The 12,847-nt window shown below is 46.4% G+C and overlaps 1 protein-coding gene across 1 annotated transcript in view; it reads left to right on the top strand.

Annotated features, from left to right (window-relative positions):
- GRIN3A (glutamate ionotropic receptor NMDA type subunit 3A) overlaps positions 1-12,847 on the top strand; it is a 132,762-nt gene that overhangs the window by 86,384 nt on the left and 33,531 nt on the right. The window contains exons 4-5 of the mRNA XM_019490756.2: positions 5,653-5,798; positions 8,700-8,815. Of these exons, the coding sequence (XP_019346301.2) occupies positions 5,653-5,798; positions 8,700-8,815 (262 nt within the window). The remainder of the gene's footprint in view (positions 1-5,652; positions 5,799-8,699; positions 8,816-12,847) is intronic.

Below are 12,847 nucleotides of genomic sequence, written 5' to 3' on the forward strand. Positions count from 1 at the left end.
ATTTCTAACTTTGATATAATTTTCCAGGTATAGAATCTAATTATTGGAGGTTTGTCTTGAATTTGTCCCCTTCCCACTGCTACAGCAGGGACAATAAATATGGAGGGGATCAGGTAGCCCCTTTGCCTTCTGCCCTGCCAGCTTCTTTCCCCCATCCTTACTGTCAACCCCTGTTCTCCCTTAGCATATGAAAGTGATTAGCAAATTTGAAAAAAATGTCCTTGAAATAAATATATGTGTAGTAATTCCCTATAAGGATACCCATAGCCTTAGTTCATCCAGAATTGAGGCATTTTACCTTTTTTGAAACTGCTGCAAGATTTAGTACTGGTACTCCATAAATACACTTCTAGACAGTACTCTGGCACTTACATATATATAGTATGAACTATGTAAGATATTAATTGAAAGCCAAAAGGCTCATGATTTACCATAGAGTTCATTGGGCTGCGCTCCACCAGAGTCAACAGCACTTGAAGCCATAGTGATCCCACAACTCAGCATTGCTCAGCATGTGTGTACTCCAGATCCTACCCAAAAAGGATCCATGTGCTAACTGGGTGTTCTTGTCATGAGTCCTGGGATCCTCCAAAAATGTATGTACAGGTGAGTCTTAGAGCAACCTGGTCCAGCTTCACCTCATGGAGGGCAGGACCATATGCAACAGGCTTACAAAGAGGGGGATGACAGAGGGCTTCTGGATTAATTATTTGGGGCCCTGTTTGGCAAAGTTTGCCGGACATTTAAGGTTCCCATCAGCATGTTTGCCCAGTACAGGCCATGTACTTTATAGTCATACTCAGTCTTGGCTGCATTTAGTCAGCTTCATAGTTGGTTTCCATTAGTGAGCACATGCTATTTTTAGCAGCAGTTCAAAGATAGAGAATGTATTTAATAAAGTTTCCTTCTGTGTGAATGTAAGTTGAGGGGCTTTTCTCTCCAGTGCTGAACAGGGGAAAAAATCTTCTCTTATATTCAAGTAAATATGGTAATTCTTTCCACATGACCACTGAAACAGACTATCACTACTTGGACTATCTAGTTCATCACTACTTTTCACTATTCTGTGGTACATGGGTTCTTACACAGTGTTCACCATCACCATATTGGAGTATCTACCCTATTGCAAGATTATCCTTTTCCTCTAGACTCCAGTTTCTTTTCTGTAGCACAGATGGATAGACAGAATGATAAAACATTTATACACCTGAGTTTTCTGCATCATCTCCAAGTGTTATTTAGGATATTTAGCTGCCCTGAACTTCCTTGTGTATTATTTGGCAAATGTGGCACCTTACAGACTAACTCATTCAGAGAGGCATCTCTCTTTCTCTCATGTATGTAAAATGTGCGTGCATGCATGCATGCATGCGTGCATGCATGCACACACACACATACATAGCATCCATTTATCAGCGAGTGATGGTGGATATTGCAACTATTCTACTGACTGTCGATGCATTTTCTCTTGTGGCTGGAAAGACCAAGGTTAGACTTGCAGGTCCTGTCAGTGGTTACAGGTGTACATGGCATTAGAGCCTACTGTACTGACAGGCTGTTTCCTTTGGTCATGTTTCTGTTGTAATTTGAGTGACCATTTCTCATTGTGATGTCAGACTCCATGACTGAGCAGGGAACACCACTTTGTCCTGTCTCCTGTTAAAGTCTCCCAAAGGTTTGGGACAATTCCAAAAGCCTTCATATCCTGCTTGCAGATGTCTCTGAAGCACAGTTTCAGTCACCCTACTCTTCTCTCCCCATCTTCAATTTGCCCATGTAGGTTGCCCTTTGGGATGTACTGATCTTCCATCCTGCAAAGATGACCAAGCCAGCATAGATGCAACTGTTTGAGTAGTGCAGTGATGGTTGGCAGGTTGGCTTTGGTGATGACCTCTGTGTTGGTGATTCTGTCTTGCCACTTGATGGCAAGGACATGCCATAGACAGTGTAGGTGGAAGCTGTTCAGCTTCTTTTCTTGATATGTATGTTGACCAGTGGTGTCCCCCAGGGCTCTGTTCTCAGACCTGTACTCTTCAATGTATTTACAAGTGATCTGGACTCTGGTGTCAGAAGTGGAATGGCTAAGTTTGTTGACGACACCAAACTATGGGGAAGTGTGGTCTCCCTAGATGGTAGGCTGGTGATCCAGGCTGACCTCAACAGGCTTGCAAGGTGAGCGGATCAAAACTTGATGGCATTCAACATGGAGAAATGCAAGGTGCTCCACCTTGGGAGAAAAAAAACCTATATCACACTTATAGGCTCAGCAGTGCTACACTTGCTAGCACCACGACTGAAAGAGATTTGGGGGTCATGGCTGATTACAAGCTGAACATGAGCTACCAATATGATGCTGCAGATGGCAAAGCAAACAAAACTCTGGCTTGCATCTACCAACGCATCTCAAGCAAGACCCAGGAAGTCATCCTCTCAGTTTACTCAGCCTTGGTGAGGCCGCAGCTGGAATATTGTATCCAATTCTGGGCTCTGCAATTCAGAAAGGATGTGGAGAAACTTGAGAGGGTCCAGAGGAGAGCCATGCACATGATTAGAGGACAAGGGAGTAAGCCTTATGAGGAGATGCTTAGAGCCATGGGACACTGCAGCCTGGAAAAGTGTAGGCTCAGGGGTGACTTGGTGGCAGCCTATAAGAGGCATGCATCAGGAATGGGAGAACATCTTTTCATCAGAGCATCCCAAGGGATGACAAGGTCTAACAGTCACAAACTCCTGGAAGACCATTTTAGGCGGGACATAAGGAAATACTTTTTTACTGTTCAAGTCCCCAGGGCCTGGAATAGACTCCCCACAGAGGTGGTGCAAGCACCTACTCTGGACACTTTCAAGAAACATTTGGATGCCTATCTTGCTGGGATCATTTGACCCCAGCTACAACCGTCCCTAGGGGTGTGCAGGGCCTGGGGCATATCAGCCTGTGCGGAGCCCGGCGGGGGGGGCGGGGAGTGCAAGCAGCTGGAGCTGGCAGAGCAGGGGTGGAGGGGGTGGTGAGCAGCCAAAGTTGGCAGAGTGGAGGCAGGGAGCAAGCGGCCAGAGCCGGCAGAGCAGTGGGGGTGGAGGGGGATGGTAGCATTCAGCGACAGCAGAGCCAGTGGCGCTCGGCAGTGGTGGTGCATGGCAGCCATGGGGGGCCTGTACCATTGCCCTGATTCAACCTCCCCTAGGGGTGGTCCTGACCCCAGCTGACTTCCTGCCCCTTGGGCAGGGGGCTGGACCCAATGATCTCATGAGATCCCTTCCAGCCCTAATGTCTGTTAAATCTATGAAAAGTATGACCATGTCTCATTGCTGTATATAAGGACACTGAGGACACAGGCTTTGTACACAAGCAGCTTACTTTTGATTGTGAGTTTTGTATTGTTCCAGACACATTTGGAGAGCTTAATGAAAATAGTAGTTGCCTTTCCAATGGGCACATTTAGCTCTTCATCCAGTGTGGATCCAAGGTAGCAGAACTTGTTCACTGCCTTGAGAGGTGTGCTATCAAGGCTAATAGATGGTGACTGGCAAACACCCTATCTTAGGACCACAGTCTTCTTGATATGATAGTCAAGGCAAACATCCTGCAAGAATGAGAGATGTGATTCATAAGTATCTGTAGTTGGCCTTCTTCATAGGTGGTGAATGAAGCATGGTCAGCAAAAAAGGAGCTTCCTAATAAGCATGTGCCTCACTTGTATCTTGGCCTTTAGGTGCGATAGATTGTAGAGTTTGCCATCTGATCTTGTGTGAAAGTACACCTTCTTCCAAGCCATCAAAAGCATAGTGCAGCAGCATAGAAAAGAAGATCCCAAAGAGTGTGGGGGCCAGAACACAACCCTGCTTCACTCCACTCTTCACCTCAAATGTATCAGAGATTGATCCATCAAACTGAACTGAGGCTTGCATGTTTCCAGGGAAGCACTATATCATGTTCAGTAATGTTGGGGGGCATCCAATCAACATTATACATATACATCTATATTCTGTTTATACACACACACACACACACGTATATCCAGGTATTCATATATATGTGAATGTGTGTACATATACATACAAGGGGGAGAGAGAGACTTTTTTTTACTCTTTATTATATTTAAGTTAAAAACTAAACGTGAAACTGCAAAAGTATGTGCTCCCCCCTCCCCCCGAGACAAGCACAAAACATTTGTCAGTAAATTAAACAAATCAGAGAGAAGAAAAGAGAAAGGAAGACATCTATATAGAGTTAGTCTACAAGGTGCCACACTGCTTGTCTTCTGCCCAACTTCAAACTAACATGGCTCTGTGTATCGCATGAAATGCTGCCTCCAAGTTTGCTGGGGAAACATATAGAAAACTACTAACCAATTGCCCATCAAGAATGACGGGGGGCAGGGGAGGAGGGGGCTGGGATGGAGTACTGCCACCTAATGCCCCATGCTGCCGCTGTCCTGCCTCTTGCAGGGAGCAGGGTGAGGGAGCTGGGGGAGACAGACAGACTTAGGCTTTTATAATATTAGAATTCTCTGAGTCTTAACATTCGTACACTTCCTTTGCCTTAAAGACTCAGTCCTTTAAAGGGCTGTGCTCTGCTGCAAAGTGATGAGGGCTCTCATCTCTTTCTGACTTCAGTGGATGCTGGGGGCAACCTGAACGCTCAGTATGTTACCAAATGGATCCTTTTCCATTTTCCTACAATGAGCAAATGTTATACACCAGAAACTTACCCAGGTCAGCTCCCTAAACCTCTTAACCAGCCAAGAGCCTGAGAACTTCATCACGCTGAAATGAATCTAGTTGTGATAGAACCAAATATGCACATAACTAAAAAGCTGCAGGCGTTTTGTAGCATTTCTGAAAGGGACTGCCTGGAGACTAAAGCCTTAGATATGTTCAGAATACATAGAGCAATCCCATTTGTCTCATATCCTAGTGTTTTCTCAGCACAGCACAGTTCCCACAGACACACAGTCCTTAATCTCTCTGGTCACACCAAGAACAGGGCACCCATTGCTATATTGGTTTACAATAAGTCTTCTAGGATATGAACTAAAACCACCAGATGCATCTCTCACAGAATCATCATGAGAATCCTGGCTCCAGGATATTTTGGCAAGGTGCCTTTGCCAGAAGTCAGCAGCAAAACTAGCCTTCTGCAGAAGGGTACATTTATTTTCGAATGTGGACCTTAGTGTTCGCCTGGAACAGTCAGAATGTGGGTTCTAGGTTGGATGGGGGCGGGGAAGGGACTGTATAAAGAGGGTTTAAGCAAGGAGATGTGAAGATGAACTGTATGAGCTGGAGGAATTCATTACCTTTTCCTCAAACTTGGGCTGAGCTTAAGATAAGAGAACTGAACCAAACCTGGATTTTGTGGGGGTTGCTGACTCCAGGAAGAACTTCAAATCCCTAAAACAAGTCACAAGAGCATGGTGATGGATTAAATCAGGCAGTATCTAGTCCTGAATAGGGCGTGTAGCAATTTTTCATAGGAATTTGACAGGGAATATGACACCACATAAAACATAAGAATGTGTCTGCAAAATCTTTAAGGTTTATTACAATTCCCTTATGTTTTCTTTAGAATACAGAAAACTAGACATGAAACTGAGAATTCAGGAGCTGAATAAGACAAATTACTCTGCTGGTCTCTCTTTTCATTCCTCCTAGCTTCACCATCCGTCCCAGGGATTTCGCTTTGGAACAGTACGAGAAAGCAGCGCAGAAGATTATGTCAGGCAAAGCTTCCCAGAGATGCACGAGTACATGAGACGGTACAATGTACCTGCGACCCCAGATGGAGTATCGAACCTGAAGTGAGTCTCTGCAGGTGGTGTTCATGTGACGATAGATCAGCCTGCCAAAAAAACTATAAAGTACAGCACCAAAGTGCAACCCAGATCCCAAACCCATGGAAATCAATGGTAGTCATCCAATGAATCGAATGGACTTTAAATCAGGCCTTAGTCATTTTAACTGTCCTATGCATGTTTTCTGGATTCATCCTGTTTTTTATACATTCTTTAAAGCATACGTTTTGGATTCCAGTGTTGTGGCTCATTTCATACTTTCAAAGTCATAAGCAGCATCCTGTTGGAATGGAGGGACAGCCTGACAGATGGCAAAAAACAAGCCTATTCTGCATCCCTTGGAAGCAGCAATACCAGTAGATTAACCACAGTATGGATAACATAAGAGGTGCTGAAGTATCCCCAAGCAAAGTGACACTTTGCATGGTGATTATGCCAAGCCATCCCTTCTGCTGCCCACTGGCAGTAAAATAAATTCTGGCACATTTCTGTGCTTGGAAGATATTCATCAGGCAATAGGCAAACAAGGTACTTTGGGTAAATCCAATATCTCTTATTATACCAACTCAAATAGTTGGAAAAATTCTCCTTAGCAAGCTTTTGGGCATAAAGACCCTTAGTCAGGCTGAGGAAACATCTTCAAATGGTCTGTGCTCTTCCTCAATGGAATGGTAAAGCTGCCAGAGGCCAGTACATATGCAAGAAAGTCATTTCTTTATCATTAGGCAATAGTCACTCTTCTGAGGTACAGATGCACATAAAAAACAAACCTCAGAGAGCTCAATGCCCACTGCACGGTCACAGTAGGTGGCTTGATCCAAAGTAGACTCATTTGAAAAAGATTGGACCGCAAATTGAATCAGAATAGCAATGATCCTAGCCTGGCTTAAAAAGAGTAAAATAATATTAATAATCCTCATGCTTCAAGAATAATCTTGATCCTTGATTGCTAGCAGGGTTTCAAAAGCACGTTCTCCTCAAAATACAGCATTCCACCATTGATTATATGCATTACATGATGAGAGGCTATAATCACGGCCCTGAAGTCATTACCTACAGTTTTGATCCTGTAGTGTTCTATGTCATAAATAACGTGTGCTGATTTGCAGTTGACATGATTTATTATAATTATATATTGTTTCCCAATTCATAATGATAATTAATCCCCTAGACACACGCCAGATCTTTTAATGCTGTCTATCAGCTTAGAGCCACTGAAGTCAGTGAAGCTATGCCAAAGTACACTGACTGGGGATGTAGCCATTTAAGATTTTTGTCCTACACCTTGATAGAACACATAATATAAACTCTAACATGCCGTCTCCATTCAACTTTGCTTTCCATAGGCCCCCTTTGCATGTTACAGGTGTTGTGCAATTAACTCATTAATTGCACAATGACTTAAAAAACAGCTACCTGTGTAAAGTATTTTCACACAATACCAGCTATAAAAAATGTGTACTAACTTTATAGCTGGTTGCTATTGAGTTTCAGTTTGCACATGTAGCGGGGTCTCCCATGCGGCTGGGAGCCCTATCAGCTGACAGGGCTCCCAGCTGCAGAAGAACACCATCATGCCCTGTGTGAAACCCCCAGACCCTGGAAATCACAGTAGCCGTGATCCCCAGGGCTCAGGGATGCATGAATCCTGCATGGCTTGGGGGTATGTGAAACTGAGGGGGCTCCCAGCCACAGGAGCTTGCTTCTTGCTGGTGAAGAGGGAATCTGAGATTGGGTTCCCCTTCACCAGCAATAAGATGCAATGCAGTCTAATGTGCAATCCCACAATTGTGCCTCCTGCCATGCACATCTGGCATAGCAGGAGGTGCAATTGTGTAGATCAGAGGCAGGCAATTATTTTGGCTTGAGGGCCGCTTAACGAATTTTGGTGAACTGTCAAGGGCTGTAAGGGTAGCCCTGCCCTTTGACAGGTACCCCACCTCCTGGTCACCATCTTGGGACCAAAAGTGCCAAAGATCAAAAATCCAAACATAGTTTCATAGTTTTTAGAGGGGGGAACATCTACAATAACATATTTTAATTTTATTAAAAAAAATATTTTTTGTCCTGATTTGTGTGTGTGTGTGTGTGTGTGTGTGTGTGTGTGAGAGAGATGTATATAAAGTTGATTTATAATAGCTCAAAATTAAATTTTACTCTTGTGTATTATGCAGGGGTGTGGAAGGCTGTGGGGGGCTGTGGGTGTGTGTCGGGGGTGGGGATATGTGCGTGGGGTTTGTGTAGAGGGGGCTTTGTATGTTTACACTAGTAACCTTCAATGACCCAAGCGTTCATGGGGAGTGAATGCAAAAGCAAAGCAAGTCTGAATAAAGGCTATTCATTTAAGAACTGAAACCTGCATTCATGTAAAAACTTTTGTAGAATTTGCCCAGCCTTAATTTTGACCATAGTGCAGACTGACTCTAGGAAAAGCACAGGAAAATAATGCTGAGGCCAGCACATTAGAGATTTTGATCTCCTCTGCCCTTGTGCTTTGACACTATAAGAGCAGCTGGATATGATTCTTAGTCTATTGCATTCCCCTTCCTCTGGGTCAATGATCTGTCACAGGAACAAAACAGGTCTGAAAGCAGATCGCAAGCCAGCTAGAACTGCCTCTCTACATGCACATATAGTTTTATTCTGCCATGTCCACCCCAAAATGCTGCCAGGCACATGAACCCTTTTGCCCTTGATATTTAAATCAATTCTCTGTTTACACCAATAGCCTCTTAGCCCTGTCTTTTACCCTTCTTATAAATTAGGTTTGCATTTGGGTTTGTATTGTGTTTACATCAAACACTTCCTAAGAATGAAGTCAGATAGATATTGTACCAAGGAGCAAAAGTGAGGAGCAGTTCATGGTATTAAATAATTTTGTGTTTCTTGCTTTGATCTTGAACACAGGAATGATCCAGAGAAACTTGATGCCTTCATCATGGATAAAGCGCTCCTAGATTATGAAGTGTCAATAGATGCTGACTGCAAACTTTTGACTGTGGGGAAACCATTTGCCATTGAAGGTAGTAATTGGTTTTGTATAATAACTTTCTCTTGCCAATAGACTCTACTTGCCAGCATTGCAAATAATGAATCAGAAGAATAGATTGTGGATGAAATCTTGAAATCAACAACAAAACTCCCACTCACTTCAGGGGAGCAAAGACCCATCCTATTTGTTTCTGCACTGTTTTTATGTCAGCTTTCAAATTGCTGGCATTGTACATTGCTATGGGGACACGGTGGTGGCAGTGGTGTTATTGCGCTGCTGTCTATAAACCCTGGTCATGAGCCAGGATCCCATAGTGCTTGGCACTGTACAAGAACAGAGCAAAAAGACAGTATGTACTCCAAAGAGCTTCAGCATCTAAATATTTAATCTCTGGTTAGTCCATACAGTAAAATACAGTCTCCTCTACGAGGCACTTTGTGTCTTAGGGGAGTTGCCCACGCAAAACAAATAGTTTTGACATGATGTATAATAATTTAATTAAATATAATACTCACTCTTCCGTGAGTGGTTTGGACCACAAAGATTGAGTATCATGGTATTTGCTCATATGAGCAGAATCCTACCAGGGATTTATCTGTGACAGTGGGGAGAATACTGCCTGTTCCTTATGGGACTAGATAGTCTTCAAGGTATCAGAACCTGTCCACACAGAGTTGATGGGGGAGCAGGATCTCAGGAGATCAGATAAGACACTGGCAGCCCTTGTGCCCCAGGCAACTGTGTTCCCCCCAAGGACTATTTCTTGGAAGTGAGAAGGGATAGCATAAGAAATGGTTGAGGCTAGCAGTCCATAACTATGTACATTCATTGGCCAGTTCCCCATGACTCTCCCAACATCTGTGGGCTACCATTGCCTTAAGTCTGTCATCTCTGCCTGGGGGAAAGGTTACTTTTCCAACCCCTGTGGGTCACACACTGCATGAGACACAAAGTACTTACTCTTAGCTCAGGGAATAAGTCTTAGACTTATACCTGGAAAATACACTACTGTCAGCCTAAGTGAGGAGAGCATGTTTGCTTCATGGTTCAGGATGAACTAATTTACAACCTGGGGAATTATGCAATTATGTGCCCATGCAATTTTGCACGTAACAGGCATGACCACACATAATTTTGCATAATGTAAGCATGGCGGGCTCTGTGACTCCCTCTCCATACTGTGGGGACACAGAGCTATGTGACTGGACACCTGGGTAAGTGGGGAGAGGAGTTCCAGCCTGCAGGAGGAGGGGTGGGCATGGGGGGGTGTGTGGGTGGGTGTGGACCACATGCCATTGGGCCAGGCTAGCGTGCTCTGTGCCTCCACATAGGGCTTCCAGCACTCCAGCTGGAAGCCACCTTTGGAGGCACAGAGCCCACCCAGCTGAATGGCACACGATTTCATGCCTCCATGTGCAGCTTCCTACTGGAGTGCTGGAAGCCCCACATGGAAGGCTGACCCAGGTCAATGGTGTGTGGACCTGGAGCCACGCACCATTGAACAGGGCAGGAAGCCGCAGATGGAGGCACAGAGTCATAAGCCATTAGGCTGGGCAGACTCCTGATTGCCTTCACATGCAGCTTTGTACTAGAGTGCTGGAAGCCCCACATGGAGGCACGGAGTCTACCTTAAAGGGCCAGGCTGGCTCTGTGCCAGCAGGTACAGGCCCTGTGACTCAGCCAGAGGTGTGAAGCACTGGGGGCTTTGCCTGCCACAGCCATGAGCTCCCCAAGAGCCCACTGCTTGCTACTGCTGAACCACCAGTGGCAGGGGCAATATACCATGTGGGGGGTGGATGTGTGATGGCAGACCCACACCTACATACAGCCCCCCCACACACACACACACACCCCCTTTCACAACACCCTCACAAAACCCACATCCCCCACACCTGTCCACAAACACCAAACCCACACCACTACACCTTCACAAATCCTCCCACAAACCCCACAACCCCCACACACATCCACACCCCTTCATAACCCCCACAAACCCCACACTCCCCCCACAAATCCCACACCTACCCACAAACCCTCACACACACCCACACCCCACCCCTTCACAACCTCCCCACAAATTCCACACCCATCTACAAACCCCACACAAACCCACATCCCCCCACACCTTCACAAATCCCTCCTTGCACACACATACCCTACACCCACCCTCCAACCATATGAAGTATTGGCATATATTTCTAAAGAAGGTTCAAATAATGTTATATTAGTTATATTATTATTTAGTTTAATCTGTAAAAAAAAAAAAAATAAAAGTAATTAATTTTGTATAATTTTGAGTTTTCCTGCACATAATTTTGAATTTTTCTGTGCATAATTCCCTGGGGTGTAACTAACTTACCTCCTGAAACAGTTTCTACCCAAGCTAGCTACTAGCAACCCAAGTGATCCTATTTTGTGCTCCCTGCTTCACAAGTTCACTTCACTCACACATCAAAATAGGTATCTGTCGCAGGGCACCTCGGTGCTCCTGCTCCTAGAGAGGGGAAAGCTGCCAGAGGAGAAGCTCTGACCGTACATAAGGAGCCCCAGCGGAGATAACGAGTGCAGCTGCAGGTTGCCAGGGCAACTGATAAGAATCAGCTGGCCAGAAGGGGGCAGGGCCTGGCCTTTATAAAGCCCAGGGCTGAGGCCAAGCTGGCAGTTCCCTGCTAGCAGCCAGAGAGGCAGGAGCTCATGGGGCTAAGATGCGAGTACTGCTCGAGCAGGCTGAAGGATGGTGGCTCTATGGTGCAGGAGCTATGTTGTTGCAGCCAGGCGGCCTTAAGTTAAGTTACAGCCAGGAGGCTTGTGTTTTGTTGGGTTAGTGTGTGTATTACAACCGGAGGCTTGGGTGAGGCTGTAGGGGTTGGAGGAGGCCTCATAGGGATGGGGTGCCCTAGTGCCAGTGAGAGCGCAGTCTAGCGCCAAGAGGGCGCATTATTCTCATAGGTACCTCAGTGGTATGGGGACCCCAGCGCCAGGGAAGGCACGGCTTGTGCGCCAGTGAAGGTGCAACTGGCAGCGACGAGCGCAATCAGTGGGTTGCGGGCGGGGAACAGAGACCCGGGTTGTGTGCAGGGTACATAGACCCCAGCCCCAGAGCGGGGTAGCATTGAGAAGCCCAAGGTGAGCGCAGCGAGCCCCGGGGAGGGGGAGTGCCATATTAGGAAGCCCAGGACGGGCGCAGCAGACGCTAGCAAGGGCATCGCTTGCGGGGTGCATAGACCCCAGCCCCAGGGAGGGGCGATTTATTGAGGAGCCTGAGCGCGGTGATTATTGAGGAGCCCTAGAGTGGGGCCATACTGAGAGGCCCGGGAGGGGCAATGTTTGAGAGGCCCGGGAGGGGCCCGATTGAGGAACCCAGGACAGGAGTAGCGAGCCCAGTAACAGGCTAGCATTGTGGAAAACCCAGGACAGGGGCAGGGTGCTGCGGTGGACCCCGATGGAAGGGGCTAGTGGCATAGCGCCCCAGGAGAAGGGCAAGGTGCTATGGTTGTCCCCGGCAAAAGGGGATAGCAGCGCGGTGAGCCCGTACCAGAGAGGGTAGTGGTGCGGTAGGCCTAAAAGACTGGTGGCTCGAGGGGACGTCCCAGAGGGGACTAGCGTATTGTAGAGAAGGCCCAAGAGTGGGCGTAGGTGCATTGTGACTGGACAACGTCTATCTCATCAGCGAGGCTTGGGGCGTGGTATTAGGGGTGGTAGGAGCCACGCGTAGCCCATAAGGCTAGGGTGCCCCAAGGTACCCAGGGGTGCAGGATAAAACCCACGAGGGGTCCAGGAGTTTACGTGCCCAAGGAGATGCAAGGCAGCCTCCCAAACCTACTGAACATCAAAGACGTGGCGGGTGAGAAAAGAGGGTGCCCTTCGGCCGAATTGGCACGGAGAGAGGGCCTTAAGGAGATCACGGCCCTCCTATAGGACTCCGCTGTGACAGTATCCATGATTTCGTTTCAAGCAAAGTTTCAATGAAAGCCAAAGCTTGATTTAAAAATCACTAATTCATTCTATTCCACAACCAGATTTCCCAGTATATTAATAGTGACACAAAGCTTCAAAGGCAGCC

The sequence above is a fragment of the Alligator mississippiensis genome, chromosome 3, assembly GCF_030867095.1.
Source record: "Alligator mississippiensis isolate rAllMis1 chromosome 3, rAllMis1, whole genome shotgun sequence".
Lineage (NCBI taxonomy): Eukaryota > Metazoa > Chordata > Crocodylia > Alligatoridae > Alligator > Alligator mississippiensis.